This window comes from Coturnix japonica, chromosome 5, assembly GCF_054131305.1.
Source record: "Coturnix japonica strain WE chromosome 5, WE-NBRP24, whole genome shotgun sequence".
NCBI lineage: Eukaryota > Metazoa > Chordata > Aves > Galliformes > Phasianidae > Coturnix > Coturnix japonica.
In genome coordinates, this window is record NC_140667.1 from 26224828 (window position 1) to 26244137 (window position 19310).

The 19310-nt window shown below is 41.0% G+C and overlaps 1 protein-coding gene across 8 annotated transcripts in view; it reads left to right on the forward strand.

Moving 5' to 3' along the window:
• DPF3 (double PHD fingers 3) overlaps window positions 1-19310 on the forward strand; it is a 158294-nt gene that overhangs the window by 64285 nt on the left and 74699 nt on the right. For all 8 annotated transcript variants that reach the window (XR_014946611.1, XR_014946612.1, XM_015864660.3 and 5 more), the window contains exons 2-3: window positions 2726-2886; window positions 7908-8015. Coding sequence is in view for 6 of the 8 variants with exons in the window: in XM_015864660.3 (XP_015720146.1) it covers window positions 2726-2886; window positions 7908-8015 (269 nt within the window). In the remaining 2 variants the exon portion in view is untranslated. The remainder of the gene's footprint in view (window positions 1-2725; window positions 2887-7907; window positions 8016-19310) is intronic.

Consider the following 19310-nt stretch of genomic DNA (forward strand, 5'->3'; position numbering starts at 1 on the left):
ACATCATTGTGTGAAGGATGAATTTGACACATTAACTTGGCAGCTTCTCTGGTCATTAAACACACTGGGATCTTAAAACCCCTTTTCTCCCACTTAAAAAATCTGATATGTAGTCTTACACCCTACTTAATGGTGTCACTGAAAGCCAAATATTTATCACTCAAAGATTTATAGTTACTTTCAGTTTTAGAAGATGGAAACTGCAGTCATCTCTGGCCAGGTGTTGTATCTGGGTTGCTGAGATGTATTGTTTTTGTTAGTAAGTGTGTGCTTTGTGAGGTGTATATTCTAATGAATGGAGTAGTATTTAGCATAAAGAAACCTGTGCAGCAATGGCAGTTTGTTGTCATGCAGCTGTGCTCTTCCTTTTCCTTGGAGCTTGTGAGCATCCCTGGTTTAACGTAGGGGAATCTGACTTAGCTCTGTGGAAGCTGAAGCATTTGTGCAAAGAGCTGTTAATCTTTGATCAGCTGGAGTCTCCTTGTTACTGATTTTGATTACACAAGTGTACAACTTTAATTACAGCTTTTAATAAGCTTTCATTTCTTCCTAACTATATTCTTTGTATAGTAGTGCAGCTTATCTTTTCTTCTTTCCTCTGCCTCCCTTCCCTTCTCTGTTATCTTTAATGGGGAAAATGGGGTTAAGGTCACTGCGGGTGATTCTGTGTCCAGAGGCATCCCTCTGCACTGCCCCTTCCCATAGTTCAGTTCTCTTGTGCAGCTAGGAGCTCTCCTTTCCAGCCTCTCTTAGACCAGTTGATGCCTGGATGGGTAGTCACTGGTCAGGGACAGGGCTGCAAGATACTAGATTCAAACATGTGCTGTGTGGAAGAGCTTAACAACCTTATGAAAAACTATGTAGCCAAAAGGTGCATTGGCTCCTGGGTTTGATTCTTTCTTGTTGGGAACTGTCCTATTCTCTCCCTTCTGGATGTTTTGAAATGTAGCAGCTGAAATCATTGCATCATGAATGGACATGGCAAAGATCAGCAAGATGGGCTCTATGCCTGTCTGCGATGCTCGTTCCACATTGAAAGCTTTGGCATACTGGTCTGCCTGCATCCATTAGAGAAGTGACGTGGTGGAAGACTTTTGGACTTGTAATTGTGAATAATTGAGATATGGCTTAAAACGCAAGAAAATGCTCTTTTTCCACAAAAATCATATTTTGGCTTTGGAACTTGTTGCTCCACCACAGTTTAGGTGTGAAAAACAAAGGTGGGTTTAAGTCAGTTGAATACATTTGCAGAAGAAAGATTCATTAAATCTTTTAACATTATCTATCCATGACTGGGTAACCTGAGATTTGGAAACTGGTTATCAAAAGTGAGAAGGAGGAGCCAGAGATGTCTGCCTGTTTTATTGGTTCTTCAGTAAGTTTCTGATATCACCCCATGTCAACAAGAAAATACTACACCGTTACAGCCCATGGGGAAAGAGTACTGCTCCCATGAAAGTCATGAGGTGAAAATGACAAGTGACATAAAAAAGGAGTATCAAGCTGTCACATACAGCAAAATAGTGATTTGCACCAATCTGGCATCTTAAAATGGCAGTTGTGCCTATACAAGAGGGTAGTAGATAAACAACTAACAGAACAGCAAAGGGAGCCTCTTTTACCTTTGTGCGTGCATCCCTCCAGCTCCCTTGCTGTGTGTTATACTCTTTTTGCACACTAATGAATGTTGGAGTCAGAGCAAGTTAAGCTGTATCTCATTCTGCTCCTATTTTCTAATGAACTTACCCCTGATGGGTAGCTTTCCTAGCTATTCATGTCACGACTGAATTTCACCTTGACAGTAGATCAAGAATGAGGTTTCAGCAGTGTGGCCCACCTACTTTGCAGTGCTCCAGCATGACAGCTGCTTTGTGTCCTTAGGGTAGCTCTACTTTGATGCTTTTCCCTGTTTAGAACAATTTGGAGGGAGGATTTTGGTAATCTCCAGCAGGCAGAGTTTTCAAACCTTTCTCAGGGGAATATGAAGATTCGTCAGAATTTTTGAACCAATATTTATGAAACAAGTGACATTGTCTTTAGCATGGTTCTTCCCACTGAGCTCCAGAACAAAGGATTTGCCATTCTGCATCCTACCAACTGCTACTGTAGCTTGCTGCTGTTGGTGCCTTAAACCCAACTGTGGAAAACTCTGGAATGGTAGAGAGAAAACTAGTGTAAGCATTGCAAACATGGCTCAAGCTATTAACGTGTGTGTTTTCATGACTCTGAAACACACAATATGAGGACTGTGTCTTTTGCTCTTCCAGGTTCTTTGGACTAAGAAATGCTGGATTGAAGTTGTAAACCTGTCTGGCTTTTTGGTTGCACACAATACTGCAGGAGTTGCTATAGCACAAATTTGACATGTCTGGTGTGCTGACTTGGCTGGGCAAACTACAGGGGAAGAGAGACAATAGAATGAGGTCACTGCTGTGTACATGGTGCCTGGCCCTGGGTCGGGAGCCAGTGTGGTTATACCATGTGCTCATTCAGTAACAATGCCTGCTGAAAAGATCTGTGTCTGGTTTCTAAAGAGTATCATCCTTTGACAGTTTCTGCATGATCTGCTTTGGTAGTGTGTGGTGTCAGTCAGCTTTTCACGTGTTCAGGGGAAGTTTTTCTGGTTGCCCATTTGAATAAGACAACCATATATGCCCCCTTTTTCCTAGTCTTGTTTAAGGAGAAGAGCAACCTTTTCTAATCTCCGCCCTGTCTCTTTTGGCAGGCTTGGGGACCAGTTCTACAAAGAAGCAATTGAGCACTGTCGCAGCTACAACTCTCGGCTGTGTGCTGAACGGAGCGTTCGCCTTCCCTTCCTGGACTCGCAGACTGGGGTTGCTCAGAACAACTGCTACATCTGGATGGAGAAGCGGCACAGGGGACCAGGTTGGTAGCATTGTGTCTGCATGTGCGTGCACATGTCTGGAGGTCTGGCCACTGAGCCCTCATGGGATTTAATTAATAGGAACTCAAACCTGCTACAGGCCATGCAGAAGAGAAACTGCCTAAACCTCTGTGCCTGCAGGGGATTTCCTTTGGTAACTGCAGAGAGCTGATCCTAATTATTCTCTCTCTACCAGAAGAAGTGCCTGACATGGTAGTTTCTAAGGCTGTATCACTGTAGCTCTTCTAATGCTATTGATCCCAGTCTGTAGAAGGCACAATGCCCTGCTCTGTAAGCAGGATTGAAATTATGTTCAGGGTGGAGAAGCAGAGGTGAAAGTCGTAGGTGAATGGTGAATATAAGGGGTTGTATCAGGCAGTATTTACAGTGGAGGTGAAATACAGGAGAGTCAAGCTTCTGGAATGAATGTTGTTCTGATGATTATAAATGTAAGTATAACTTCTAGTTCTGTTCTGGACAAGTTTGGATATCAGCTCTGGAGCCTCAGTTTCCTTAGCTGCAGAAAAAAATTGGTATGCGTCCTCAAAGACCTTTGGCTAAGTTCTTGTCCAGAGGGGGAAAGACCACTGTTATTTTAGTAGGCTTTGATCAGTCCTTCCTTCATTAGAGTGTAAGTCCATCTGAAATGCTTGTTTTGAAAGCAGAGGACAATCACCAGTTCAGAGGCTTGATGTTACTTAAACAGAACTCCTGAAACCCAGTGAGAATTTTGCTAGAGTGTGGCTCAGTATCTGATCCACAGTTAGCACAGGCGTGGATTTTCTGACAATACAGGAGTGGATTTGTGTTTCCCCCGCTTCTCCCCTCCCAATGTGCATACTGGAGAATCCAGGCAGGAAGGAGTCAATTGTGCTCAGACGCTGACCATGTGCACATATCCCTGTCAATTCCTGTAAACCATACTGAAAAAAAGAAAAGAAAAAAATCCAGACCTGTAACTGTGTGTAGGTGCAGGCTGCTGTTACCTCCTCCACTGGCTACCTTGCAGCAGCTGTAGCAGGAGGAACACAAATGATATTTGCCTCCCCTCCTGTGAGCAGACTAGGAAATCAATTGATGCCTCTGAAGGGTGCTTATCTGAAACGCTTCCTAGGATAGGAGGGGGCATATCTTTACATTGCTCCTATTCCTAAAAAACTCAAAGTAGGTGTGGTGTGGTCTTGCAGTACCACCAGAAAACTCTGTAGTAAAATGCAGCCACTTCTGTTGCAGGAGACAGCAGGTGTTTCACCAACATTAAATATATCCTAAGAATATTTCAACTGCCGAAACTACTCCAGTAATCTGAGACTGCTAAATGTGGTTTGTGACCACATTTTTTATTTTCTTTTTAATGTAAAACCTCCTAATTCCTAAGAGATTATGCTTTTGCAAAGCTACCTTTGCCTTTTTTTCTTTTTCTTCTTTTTGGCTAATCAGCTTGGCTGTGCAATTTCTGTTCTTGTAATATCAAGTTATGAGCAAGATGCTGTTTTTTAATCCTTGTAAACTCAGTAATAAACATGTATATATCCACTATATACACAAATGATGTCTTGGCAAGAGCACTTGCTACAAACTAAGCAAACGTAGTCTTGTATGGGTCTCATTGGTGTCTCTGCATTTATGGAGGAAATCATCCTAAAAGAGTTACAGCATCACAACAGGAGCCAAGAGCTCTGTCACTGGCTCTATGGATGACCTTTGGCAAATTCACTGTGCAAATCTTTTTGTTCACTTCTGGTACTGAACTTTCCTGTGGTTTCCCCTGCAAAAGAGCCAGTGGCTCCAGTGGGAACTAATGGCAGAACATTCCTCATAGAGCGTCTTAAGCGAATCAGGCTTTCTGCACTTGTTTCAGCCACCAAATCTGATGTCTTTGTTATTTTAAATTAGAATAATCAGTGCAAAATGAAGCAGTCCTCCTCCCCCATATTTGCTCTGCTCTTTCTTGATTTTTATTAGCCCATTTAGTGCTCCCTTGGGTCTCTTTGCATCATCTATTTCTTGTAGTATTGTTATGGTGGGTCAAAGCATCCTTGTTTAGTTTTAGTGTCCCTGTTTTCAGGCTATACACATTGTACTTATGCTCATACTGAACATCTCCAAAAATTCGTTACCAGCACACAAGATGGATACTAAGGTGGCTATGTTCATTGCCATTTACTATCTGTAATTTGAAAAACTGTATAAAGACAAATGGCAAAGATCCAGGAACCATTTTCTTTTACAGAGAGTTTGAAAAACAGAGGAGAGTTGGGATCTCAGTGTATTAACCTGGTTTCTCACTGTCCTCTTTGTTAAGGGAGTCAGAAAACTGCACTTCATGATAAACAGTTCAGGGTTAATTTCACACAATACTGCACATAACTCCCTCCCTCTTCTCTCCTCCTCCCCCAGCCTTTCACAGGAGCTCTGAGTTATGACTCTCCTACACTAATGAGATAAACAACATAACTCACTGCAGGTTCTGCTATTTCCTCTATAAGCAAATGGTTGGAACCTTCTCTGGTTGCCCTATAAGGCCCCAGAGGGAGATGCAGCTCAGCTACGACTAAAGACAAGATGTGCATAAGTGTTATTTCTATATTCCCTGCAAGATCAGCAGTGCCGCGGCTAGATTCTGTTCAGAACAGAGCCTTTTATTATTGCTTCTCCTCTGTGTAAGCAGTTGACGGTCCATGCTTCACGTGAGGCAGTATGGAGACAGATAGGTATCAGGGCAGAGGACTGAAGATGGTATCTGATGAGTTTGAATCAAGATAAAGTTTGATATCTGTCTTAGTTCACTGGATGGCTGTGCATTAATGAGCAAGGATATTGAAAAAAGGAATAGAGAGACTTGAACATCTCCAGAAATTCTCTGCCAGCCTTCTTGGTATTTGTCTTGTATGCCAGATTCACTCTCATTTAGTGTTCCTGACCTGAAATCCTGTCTACAGGCAAATGGAAACAAAAAGCTCCACAACCTTGGGTGTTGGTGTTGGAGGAACTTTAGAGCCTTTCTGCCACCCGGAGTGGGCTGCATTTCCCCTAGGGAGGAGAATTCTCTACTTTCATCTATTCAAAGATACCTGCTGTGTTTCTCATTGGCCTTTCATCATTTGCACTTGGCATTTGTTGTCTCAGCTGAGTCTAGAACTGCCAATTCATATGTGAATTCACAATAATTGAACCCATGTTAACAGATGTTACCCCCAAACTGCAGTGGATCCTTGCTTTTCTCTGTCTGGGACAAATGTTCAAAGCTGTGGTGCCCACTTAATTCAAAGGACTCCTCTCTGGAGGTCTGTGCAATGCAAGGCTCATTCTCTGTCCTGTTTCTTTAGTCTAACAACCCCACTTTTCAATGCTGTGAGCAAATTTTTGAACAGAACCTACTGTGAAAGGGTGGGGCATCTTGCCTCCACCTCTTTAATGACTCACATCAGAGCAGGCACAATCCACACCACCATAATAGCAATTGTTTGCAGTGGTTAATGTTTGCAAAGTGCCACGAAGAAGTGTGTCAAGCACTGTAGAAGTACTGGTTATTCACATTTTATTCTCAAACCAGTCACATGTGCTGCTCACTAAGATGCATCCTTCTTGTCTGTGCAGTGACAAAAGGGTGTGGAAAGCCCCAGGCATGCCCTGTGACCCGAGGCAGCCAGGACCTCTGTGAACATTCATTCCATCTTTTGGCCATACCCAGGCAGTATGATGTAGATGTTCCATTTATGCACCAAGGCCAGGGAGCAGGTGGAAATCGTTGAAGTCTGAACACTGTTGGCATTCCCAACAGCTCAACTATTTCAAGCCAAGAGCTTGTAGAACATGATTAGCCCATTCCCTTGAGGTGAAAAGGTGAATAAATTTGTTGTGTTTCATTGTTTTTGTTTTTTTGTTGTCTGCATTTGGCTCAATGAATCAGTTTTGTTCCTGAGCTTATATGCTCTCCAGGCTGTTTCAGAGGGAATGTCAGAGAGCAAGCGTTTCAGCCATCCTGCTGTTCTTGAGCTATTTTGCTTTACTCGTGCTGCCTAAATGATGTCCATCTGTTTACTGGTGGTACTATTTCAGATATGGTAATATTACTGCTGTCTTCTCTCTTATGTGGTCTTGTTTTCTGGGGGCAGTAGGTTTGGAACTTCAGTTGTGCTCTGTAGCCCCTTCAAGACTAACAGCAGAAGGCAGAAGACTAGAAGCAGAAGTGGGAGGCAGATTGGTCAGGGGAAGCAGGGGCTAGAACAACATTCTTCCAGCATTTCTGAATCTTGTTGGGTATCAAGGGTAACTGGGGCAGTAACTTGGCAGTGTGCTTTTGTGTTCTTAGTAGCAATGCATTCACAGGGCCCTGCTGCGTCCTGAATACACGAGAACAAAGCATAGCTTGAGCATTGGCTAAGGGATGCCTATCATGAGAGCCAGGGCAGTTCAGAGGCCAGCAGCACCAATTGCGAATCAATGGAGCATGCAGTAATATAAACATTACTGCCATATTTCCTCCCTCATTCAGGACGTGGGCATGAGGGTGTTTTTAAACAGAACTCCAGAATTTAAGTGAAAATACAGAATTCCAATAGCTAGACCTCATGGATTTTTTGTTTGCTTCCACTTAGAAGACATTTTCTGAGGTGGTCTGCATACCAGGGCCTTATGATTTGTGTGTTGGAACTTCATCTCTTCTCTCCCAAGGCGCTTTCTCTGCCCATGGAGGAGACATCGCCCCATGACCCAAGAGAGCTTGAAATACTATTTACCCTGAAGGAATCACAAATTATTTATGTGCAGCTCTGGTTTCAGTGAGCTGAGTGAAGTGTATGAGTGAGACCTAGATTCTCTGTAGGCCTGATCCCTAGAGGTGCCAAGGAACCTCCGGAGTGCTGGATGCCTTGAGAGCATAGTTCTGCCTCACAATTTGCAGGATTGAATCCTCTGACAAGAGATGCTGAAAGGACAAGGGAAAAGATGCTAGAGACAGTGCTTTGTGGTTTACAGACTGAAATGTGATTATGTTTTATTTCTTGCCTTTAATTTTCAGGCCTGGCCCCAGGTCAGCTGTACACATACCCGGCACGTTGCTGGCGCAAAAAGAGGCGTTTGCATCCTCCCGAGGATTCCAGGCTGAAGCTGCTGGAAATTAAACCTGGTACGTATTTGTTTTTGTACGTATATCTCTCTCTCTCCCGTGCTGCAGAGCAGCTGGCATACACGCAAACCTGGCATTTAGATCTTGGGCTCCATCTTTGTCCCTCTCCATCCATTTCTCTTTGCATTTATTGCACCTTAACTCAGTTTGCTGTAACAGTAACCACTAAACTCTGTACTTAACTCACGCCTTGCAGAAATGTGCGTGGTTTGTGCTGAAGGAAATGAGCTGATTTTACCTTCCATCGGACTGAATCCTGGGCATCCACAAGTAAATGTATAGGGATGCAAAGGATCAATTTTTTGCTAATTCCTGCCTCAGTGTGTTATTAATCAGTCTTCCTCTGTCATCTGCCACCTAGTCTTTGAGAAGACCACTGTGTGTGAAGAATGTTACACTGAGGAGATTTATCATAAAGGGACGAGGGGTGTGGCCTGAAATCTATTTCCTGAAGCAGGAAATAAAAATTAGCAAATATTTTTATGTGTGAAAATTATGCCACATTTGTATATGTGTGTATGCCTATATGTGTACCTTAGTCCGTTCTTCTTTCATTGCTATTGTCCTTGGTACTCTTCCCACACAATTAAGCTGTGTGAAGTGATGAATCTGGATGCTGAGCGAGTAACTGTAAAGCAGATGTGGAGGAGCTGCAGCTGTCAGGAAGAGAGTAGTGTTGTGCATTCTTCCCTGCAGTTAGTAATAAAGGTTTGCTGTCTTTGGGTCAGCTGCTATGAGAAAGAGGGAGTGCACAGCTGTATGTGGTTTTTAAGAGGTGAGACAGTGCCAGTTTAAAAATTACAGAAGAAATCTCTAAAACGTAAATTAAGAATATTTTAAAATAAACCTGTTTGACAGAAAAAGGTGTCTGGGAACTGAGCTATACACAGCAGTACTGATAACTTTGCTTCTGTGCAGTGATGGATGAAAAGGATGAAGGAAGAAGTAGATGGACAAGTTGTAAACCCAATAAAATCAGAGGCAAAATTCTTGTTGATATTAGTAGAAGCAGACGTTTGAGGACTCCCTGCCTTCAAGCTGGCAGATGTGAGCAGGCAGTTGGATAAAAGGCAGAAATGTCTGCAACTGCTCTGTTGGGGTGCAGACCAAGGATGAAAGCTCAGCTGGTAGATAGAACCAGACCTCGTAGCAAAGCCAGCCAAAAAGGCCAATTGAAATCAAGTCAGGTTACTCAGATGTCAGTGAAACTGAACTTGAGGAAGAAGATGATGTTGGCCCATGGAAATCTCTGCCTCACTCTTTTTTGATGTTGCAAGCACTGTTTGCCTTTGTAATTTAGTAAGGCAAAGCAGTAGTGTGGAGTTAGATGTTTCTTTGTTTGCATTATGATTCTGTGCGGTACTCACTGAATGCCAAATTAGTGCATCCTACTTGCCACAGGGCATGAAAGGCAATTACCACAAAGTTATCAGATAAAGAGACCTCAGCATGTCTGCTTCTGTGTTGTTTTCCCTGTTATAAACGTCTCTTCTGCATCTCAGGAGCACTACTGCTGTTGCATTGCCACTGGCAGCCAAATAAGGCAAGTTATATTGCTCTGCCATTTAAATCTATTTTCCAACCAATTTCTATCTAGTGATTAACTTTCTTTATCAGTTACACCATGAAATAATTTCAGTCCATCTGTGCATATCTGGAATAGTCACACTAGCCAAAATCGGATTTTTCCTTCTTTGAGTTTGAAAGTATATGACCTACAGAAAACACTGGAACTCCATTTAAAGGTAACTTTTGACAATTTTAGAACAAAAAAGGTTGTTTAATTTATTTGCAGCATGCATCGTAGAAATGCTGTAGATTTTCTGAAGGGGATCACTGAAAATAAAGTCTAGCTGAGCCTAGGAGTCTACCTTCTGCTGGCCTCTTTATTCCTCAGTTAAATGTTTGGTGACTGTGTGGGGCACAGATATTGTGATTAATAATCCCTTAGAAGCACAGAAGTGATGTAGGACATAGAAATTTGGAAGAAAACTCATCTAAATATTTCAGTTTCACTGTACCTCGGTTTTGGACATCCTCATCTTGACTTAGAGCTGTTCTCAGTAGTAGGTCACTGTTTGCCTTGCTTGTGCTGTGTTAATGTGAAGTAGCTGATTTTTAGGATAGGAGACTGTTGAGTTGGTTATATGTTATATAATGTATGCAAGCAATGCAATTCTACAGCATCAGGTTAGGGCTAAGCCTTATTTTTCTTAAATTTTACTTTTGTAAAACATTTTTACATTTAAGATTTATTTTTCAGATATAATTTTAGTAAAAGTGCCACTGCAAAATTACAAAAGAGAATCAGCTTCAAAAGTTTCTAATCCAGCAGTCAGAGGAAACAAAAGAGGATATGAATGCTTGTTTGGGCTTTGGGAGTGGTTCATTACAGAGATAAGTTGCATCTAGAAGTTCAAGAGTTGTGGATAATTTGGGAGATACAAAGACCTAGAATTCTTGTTTAACGCTCTAAGCATCCTCCATCCTACTCCAATAGTCTATCCAATAAATATGTGGTAGAAATAAAGTATTGCCAAAGCTTACTTATGATAAAGGCCTCAATGCAGTCAATATTATTATCACATCTTTATGAGTAACTCTAAGTATTCCTGACATTTAATTTCACATGAACTAGTCTTTGTATTTCAGTAACAGATTCGTATCGTTGGAACCAAACATTATGCCTCAAGAGCAGCCAAGTTTTCATCATTGTAATGGATATGAGTTGTTGAAGTTATTAGGTGTTGATATGTTAGTGATATTCATGAAAGTAGGTCTCTGTCTCATTCTGTTCAACCAAGTATGGGCAAGCCTAGCTGCCTGCAAAACTGGGCAGTTGTATTTGCATGGCATTGGAACAGTGAGAGGACTGGAAGCAGGTTGTGCTCCCACACACACTCCTTATCTGGCTGTTCTTCTGCCCAATAAGAGAGGAAGAGCAGAGCAGAAATCCTCTGTATGGTTGATGTGAGAGTGTGGGAATGGGAGAGAGAAGAAAGTTGGACTGAGCTGCATAGTCTGTTATCTTACAGGAAAGGGAGGAGAATTTCTAACTCTTCTACCATCAGCTTGAATTGCAAGTGCCACAAAGGCAAGCAGTTGAGTTCTGGCCTTTAGTAATATCAGAGCAGCTGGAAAGATGAGGTTTTGAAATAGAAGAAAGGTTATGCACTGATTACACCCAAGTACCTTTGAAATCTTAATTGCTCCCTGCCCAACATGCTTAGTGGTTTTGTGGTACTGGGTGATAGCATGATTCTGTGTTGGGTCAGGTATCAACATTGTGAAACTGGTATTACCTACAGTAAACCCTGCTGACAGTTGGGTATTACACAAGATTTGCAGCTATGTAAATGAGAACAGACAGGATGCCTATGGCTGCAAACTCTGGAATTTAAATTGGTAGTGTCCCACTTCAGTTTTACAAGATGGCTAAATATAGATAGGTACGTACATGCACGCACACAGAACTTTTTAAGTGTTTCACATGCTATACAAGTGTAGAGAATATGGCTGGAAAGTTCCTGTCTCAGTTTATTCCTGCCCTTTGATTTTGAACTCTGAAAGGCGACAGAGAAGTCTTAGAGATGGCAACCTTCCCATCCATTTGGTGGCTGTGGAGTACAATTTGTGTGTGCTGCTGCTCTGGTGAGACTGAGCTGTTAGGGTTCATCCTCCTACTTACCACTGGGTAGTGTGCTGTTCAGCTGAACTGCAGAAATAGCCAATTTTTATTTATTTATTTATATATTTTCCCCTGTTAACAACTCTGAAGTAGTAAAAACAAAAATATTTTTCTTTTGCTATGATGGACCTTGTTCAAGGCAAGTATCGAGACCAGATTTTCAGACGGCCCTTGAACAATGCCTGATCTGTTGTCATCTGACATGTAGGAAACGCCTCTGTGTTTGTGAACAAATGAATGGATTCCTTACAGATAAGCTATTATCTATTCCAAGCATCTCAGCTTACCTTGTAGAGACTGCTTGACTGCAGAAGGTACTATGTTTATCCTGGGAAGTGCCAAGTGCCCTCAGCTCTTGCACATGATGCTCAGCATATCCATGGAGATCAGTGCTCTTTAAGGTGGAGCATTTCACTAAGATAATGTTAAGCTGAAATTAAAAATCACAGGGCAGAATTAGCATTACTATCATTTATACGATAGCATCTAGAGACTCAAGCAACTTGTTAGACCACTATCCTGGGGATCATTTTGAAGTTGTCTTATACTATCTGCCACACTTTAGCAGTTAATACGGTCCAAATATAAGGTATACAAAGAAAGTCCTTCTATTCCAAAGTAGAGAAACAAACTACAAAGAAAACAGATCACTTGTATGAAGGTCTAAACAGAGGTTTGTGGAACAGTTGGAAATTGAAACCAAGAACACAGAACTCAGTTCCCCTGTGTTCTCTACTCTTTTCCTTATTTATATGTCTGATGTCCCTCAAAAACATTAGAGCCTAAAAATAATTTGAAGCACTAATGATAATTTCCTTTTAGCATTTTCTTCAGATGGGCCAATTAGTATTGACCAGTTTTACTTTTTATTTCAATGCTTTTCTACACAATTGCTTGCTGGTTCTTGTTCAGTAGTGCCAGACAGCAGTATTGTTTCCCTATGAACTCTGTATGGAAGTACACTTCTTTTTTAACAAAAATTTTTGCCATTATGTAACATATATGGAAACTTCTCTGTGATTAAGGGATAAATTTTTCTCGTATTTTAAACCCTACCTACGGCCCCCTTTTAAAATCCACGAAGATTGACTTAGGATCAAAACTGGCAGGATATCTCTGGTGTCAAAGTAGAATACTTCTGTGAAATTTAGATAAGATATTCCTGAAGGGGCCATAATATTGGAGGAACAATTGCTCAGACTTCGGACAGCTTTCTGCAGATCTGACTATACCAAAGACACTTCTGTGGATAACTGTTTTACTACTGTTTTGTTTTAAAATATTACAGTTATTTATTTTCTGTGGGTTTTATTAACATTTTAACAAAATTTGGGGCAGGTGTGATACAAACAGGAGATAGGTGCAGCTTTTATTCTCTGATGTCTTGGTCTAGTTTCTTCACGTAAGGTAGAGTTTCATTGCCTGTTACCAGATGCTGTGTCCTTTGCTGTCTTCCCTCCAAACTCTTGGGATTCAAATGTATTTGGAAATTTGCTTTACATTCAAGTATATCTGCATATGTAAGTAGTTTGGCTTTTAACATTTCCCTGCCTGTCTTTTACAGTATGCTCTTTAATACTTTAAGATACTGTGTGTTTTGGATTTTTCGTTTTTTCCTTTTTGCATAGTAATTCCTGATTACATCTGCTGGATATTTCACTGTGATAGGATTGGAAATAGGCTCTGCATGTATCTGCTTCTTTATTCAGGCTTGCGCAGAAGCAGGTGGTGCTGCAGGGCCAGCAGAGGGAGCAATGAATAGTGTGCTCTTTGCAAGGACAAGGCCTGAGTCTGGTCCACGTACACTGAAGTAGGTCAGGAGTCACCTCTGCAGAAATGAATGGAACTTGCTGCTTGTAAAACTAGGGTAGGAGAGTGACTGATCCTACTGCATGAGTCAACGTTTAACACATTTCTTCTCTGGCAGGAATAGGTTATTTTTAACTCATTATTTTAGAAATGGGATTTGATTTTGGTAGGGGGTGCCAAAATAACATTTTTGTGGTGTGTTTATATCAAGTGTTTGGCAAATATTAAGTGAGATGTCAAGTAGCTCAACCTCACGGTCTGCAGACAGTGGTGAGGTTCATGTTTGAAGATGTTGCATAACTCACGTCAAATAATTTTACTGTGCAGTTCCCACAGCTATCCAGTAGTTTTCTGTAGGAATAGAGTGGATCTCATTTTCACCTATACCCTTCAACATTTTTGGCACCTTAAGTAGAAGTAAAAAATATATAAAGAAATACTTTTTATGGTAGAGATGGTGGATAAGCATCTGTTCTCGTGTGGTGTTACAGTGCATGTCTGCACGGTAGCTGTGCTGAATCCACAGGTTGGATTAACATACCTGTGCTTGTATCCCTTTGAGACATACTGAAGATTTACATTATGATATGTGTATCTTTTAATTAGGGCTAAAATAATAAATTTTAGCATGTGAGAAGGAACATTTATCAACACTGTAGGAATCCTTCCTTGACAGCCCAGCTTTTCTTCTGATCATTTCTTTAGCGAATTTGGAACCTGACATGAAAATGGGTGGGGGAAATTCATTGTTTACAACCTCTAACTTTTACTTATACTAAGGTAAATATTGATTTCTGCTGGGCTGTGGTTGTTGGTTTTTGTTTTTGTTTTTTTTTTTTTTACTTCTTATCCAGCAAAGTACCTGAGCACTGTCCTCAATTTAAGTAGGTGTTTATTCATCAGATAAGACCGCAGCTTACAGATGAGTCCATCAATGGCACAGATAAAAACAGTAGGCTCCAATTCTCTACTAATCTTGCCTTCAGATTGTTCACAGCAGGACGTGGCACCATAGGAAAGAGCTACTGCTCTGTGACCTTTACAATCTGAGCTATGATTAAGTTTAGAAAAAATAACTTTTGTCACCAAGACAAAACACATCAATGTTGGACCTTCTTGTGCATCTGCTCCTTCCTTTTATACATGCACATAACCAGCCTCTATTCCATCTCATCAGCCACCCTTTAATGCTTCCAACAGTTTGGACTTTTGGCAGTCTAAATCTCTGGCCAGATAAAGTTTGTTTTCCTTTTCTTATGTAGCACAAAGAAACAGAGAACCTATCCTTTCCTGCATGTATACACTGACATGGAATCATAGTGAGGAAATCCTGCAATGAAATACCTTTGTCCCATTGCCAGTCTGCATTTGAGTTGCCAGCCTCCTCGTTTGAAGTTCTGCCAAACGACCCCATGCTTATATTGCCACTACACCGTACAGCGCAAAGGGCAGTGGAATATCTCTTTAATATCTCCTTTTCTCTCTGTTCTTCAGTGTTTCAAACTGAGGTCCTAAAAACATCTGATTTGTCTCTTTCAGAGAAGTGCCTAGCAGTTAGATAATGAATCTTTTTAAAGAGCTTGGGAGGAGTAGGGGAGATCTTTAAATAAAAAGGAATGTCTGAATAAAGTCTACCACTTTCCAAGCCTTTAAAGTGCCATTAATAAACATTTTGGCCATTATCATGTAGCCTTACAAAGCTGGCGTGAAAGTGTACCAATGCTGATGCAGAATCTGGCCATATGTTTACTATGATGGCCAAGACAACAAGTAATTTTTTACACATCCATTTATACAAATAAAGAGACTCAGTGTAGGTGAGTTGTTCCGTCAGTTTCTATAAGGCTGGCTGAGCAGCTGAAACCTTAGAAAGTTATCTGAAGTTTTGTGCAGTGTAACTCTTCTTGCTTCACTTTGGCCACTGGCAACTTGGCCTTCTGCCTTGTGTGACTGCCGTGGTTGAGGTAATTTCTGACTTCTTTAGTTCATGTATTGTCCTTGCTAGGCATTATTGTGTGCACTGAGATACAAGCTCTTAGTCTAATATAGCTCAGTAAGTTTAAGGATGAAATTGAATATATATTCCCTTCAAATGGGATTTCATGATTTTGCAGGTATAAAACAGGCTTGTTTCTAGAAAAGCAAGTAATATGCTATAAATAGTCCACTCAAGAAAACAAAAACATTGCTGCTGCTCCACTCTGCTGTTACCCTACAGGTTTACAGGATTAACTTGTGTAAATAGTTTCTCTTTCAGTTGTGGGATCTGGAACAGGTCACTGCAAGTATTTTATATGCCCAATTTTATCGTGAGAACTGTGCTGGTTAGCTAAGATTGCTCACATGAATCACCTGGGTTTACTCTTGGTTCTTGTGTGGCTCAGCTAGTTTGCATAATTAGGAGAAAGCTGCTTGCAAAAGCCACTGGGCTTTGGAACCTCTCTGGATTTTGATCAAAAGGCTATTGAAGCCAGACCCCTCTGGCTCTAGCAGTTAGTGGTTAGGCTAAGGCAGAAGTAGCAACTAAATGAGATAAAGCCATTTTGGAAACTGTTAAATCTTTGTCTGAGCCTTGTCCCTGAGAATGAGAATGTAGACTGCACACAGTGACCCCATGCAAAGCTGTTGTGAGTTCAGAAGCCTGGCAGTCGCTTGGAGGTGATTTTTCCAATGGTGTGTAATCTCAGCTGTGTTTAATATATTTGTGAAAATGAAGTAAGGTGACTTTGGAGTCAGGCTATTTTAAAAATGATTTGGGGCAACTAGATTACTGTAGCAGGCCATTAAACTGAAGGAGTAAGTCGTGTGATGAACTTGGAGCCTCTGCAGTGTGACTGGTGTGAGGAATGCTTGGAGGCAACTGAGATGATATTGGCTTGAGATACCTGGGGCTGTGTGGGTGCTTATGTGTGGTCCTTTCTATGTTATCCAGTCCATTGTTTTGTTCTTCTACTGTTCTTGGCTACTCTGCGTTTGACCTACATTGGGCTGCTAGGAAGCATCTTTGTGAAGAGGTTTTTCAGCGTGTGCTGCCTAAGCTGCCAAAGCCTAACTGTGAATGTAAGGTCTCTAGGAGACATTATTCCTACTGGAGAGAGAAAATGCTGTGGGGTTTTCCCCATTACTATGAAATTAGCATTAATGTCTCTACATAACCATTAGAACTAGAACATAATCCTAAAAGGGAGGAATTATAGGTGAGCTTAGGATAAGATTATACTCTTTGAGAAAAGATGGCTTTGAAAAAGCATGTCTTTGCTCTTTGAGCAGGTGCTGGGGGCAAGACATGGGTTGCCAAAGCAAGCAGTCCTCTCTGGGTCTGCAGAAGAAAGGGCTGTGAGGACCCTGGGGAACTACTGCTACCAGTGGTTTTGTTTTGCTCATGGCACAAATGAACTGCTCTCCAGCTAAGTGGAGGGGCAGTGGGAAGCTGTCCTGTGGCAAGCTTACAGCTAGAGCTGAACCTGAGCAGCTTTGCCAGCAAACCTCCTGGCACTTTGCTAGCCAGTACAAATTCCTTAAAAATAATAAGCTATGTTGGCAAAGGGACTTGTGAAACACAAGGATAGTTTAGATGCATGTATTGGACACATGATCCCATGAAACATGTATCCTCTATTGAATACATAGCATCTATTTTGTGTGTTTGTGTGAGTAATCCTTGGAGTTCTTTGGTAATCACATGAACGGGGTTTTATAGGATCAAGTCCCCACAGCTTAGCCTTCTAAGATGCCAATCTGTCTAACTCCAGATGAAGAAAGCACCTGAGCTTGGGCTTTAAGAACATGAGTGATCTTTTCATAATTAATGGGACTTGTCACATGCTTAAAATCAAATTTACATGTAGAAGAATTGTTTGGACCAGATTTGCAGGTTTGGTACTTGAGCATCTTGCAAAATAGAGCCCCATGCTAGATTTACCTCTTAATAGAATGTGTGCACTGTTTTATGTAAGAAAGAACTTAAAAATGAACATCACAGAATGTCACTGCATTCAAAATATGACTTTTTAAAAAGTTTTCTTCAATTTTGTTGTTCTCCTGACACGTAGCAAATTCAATTGTTTTGTAGTCTGAAGTATTATAAAAGTTCTAGCAGGTATTGTTTTTCTAGTGTGTATATAAAGTGAAGTGCAATGAATGTTAATATGAAGTCCAGCATGAGATCTTACAACCCAGGGTTTTCAGTTTTGCTGACAGTAGAATGAAGGGGTGTGGTGGTGTCCTCTCTCTCATCCCTGCACCTTCCACCACCTTCCCTGGTGGATTTTTTGTCTGTTATTCCCGTTCTGTGGTGTAAATGTTTTACACCCTTGCAATTGTCAAGATATTAAGCATGTTTTTAATGGATTTCAAATCTTTATTATATTCCCTGTGTTTTGTATTTGATTGTCTAATAAATTACAGATATCTTATGCTTGGGAATTCAGACACCACTGGCATTTGCCATGGAGTCCATTCCCAGCAATAAACTCCTCGGTGGAGAGAGAGCTGATGCAGTGTACATTTGGAGGGGCATGAAGTGCAGAACAGGTATATATGACTTTTCTATGCAACATCTTCCAGACTAGAGATCTCACTGAGGTTGCCCTTTGAGCACCATTTCTCCTTAAACTTACAGGATGATTTAAGGCCGGAACCTTAGCTGCTGTAGGTGAATATAGTTCCATTAAAGTCTATAGCGAGTGGCAATTTACATCAGCTAGAGCTGTGGTTCTTGATGTAGGAGAAAGAATGAAAACTTCACTTATGATGGACTTCTGAATGTGTGTAATTACCCTCGGGAAGTATGGGATAGATTTCTTAGGAACACATATGGCCATGATTAAGAACCTATGCATGTCCTACAAAGCTGTAGAGAAAATTCTTTTATTGTTGGCCTAAAGTAAAAAGCATTGCATGAGGGAATAAAAAACAAATTTTCAAAACTGAGGCATACAGTTAGTGCTAAAACTACACTGAAGCACTAAGCAAGTGGCTCGTTTCTTTGTATTTTTAAGAGACACTGAATGCCTTTATGTTGTCATGATTTGCTTTGTGAAATGTCAGTGAATGACAGTTACAGATATATACTACTGTGACAGAGTGAAGTTCATAGCTGTAGGAATTTCTGCAGCGATGTTGCATTTGTAAATGATGCTGTGGGTACATCTGCCATGTAATGCTCAATGCCTAAGTGAGATAGCAGCATGGCAGTAGAACTGGAAACACAGAGTCTGTATTTGTGAGCAATGCTATAGACCAATACAGTATCGGCAAACAAAGATACTATTAACTAAATGGAAAGAGTCAGGATTAAGTGCTTTGTGCCTCTGAAGCTGCTATACTAGGGATGGCACTATAAATATACTTACTGTATATTCTTCTAGGGAGCTTTCTTTTAATGTCTGAATAGGGAAAAAAAATAAAAAAATAAAAAAAATAAAAAAATAGCCCTCTGCTGAAGATAAAGCCTCAAGTACATCTGAACTCTCAGCGAGTGCTACAGATGGAACCAGAGTGCATCCAACTTTTTGTTTTGCCTTTCAATCCTGAATCTTAATTAGTTCCCTACTGCTTTAGTACATGCACAACATTCTAATAGTCATAAGGACCTACTCCAATCCACGCTGCCATTTCCACAGTTCGCTCTTTCATACCAGTAGTTCCCCAAATTTCTCCCCCCACACCCCAAACCCCCCACCCCTCCCCATTTTAGGAATAGCGTAAGGAAAACTAAATAGCCAAGCATGTAGCTGTAGATTGATGAGGTTGTCACACCATTCTCTTCACCATTTTCTTCCACCCTGCACTGTTCT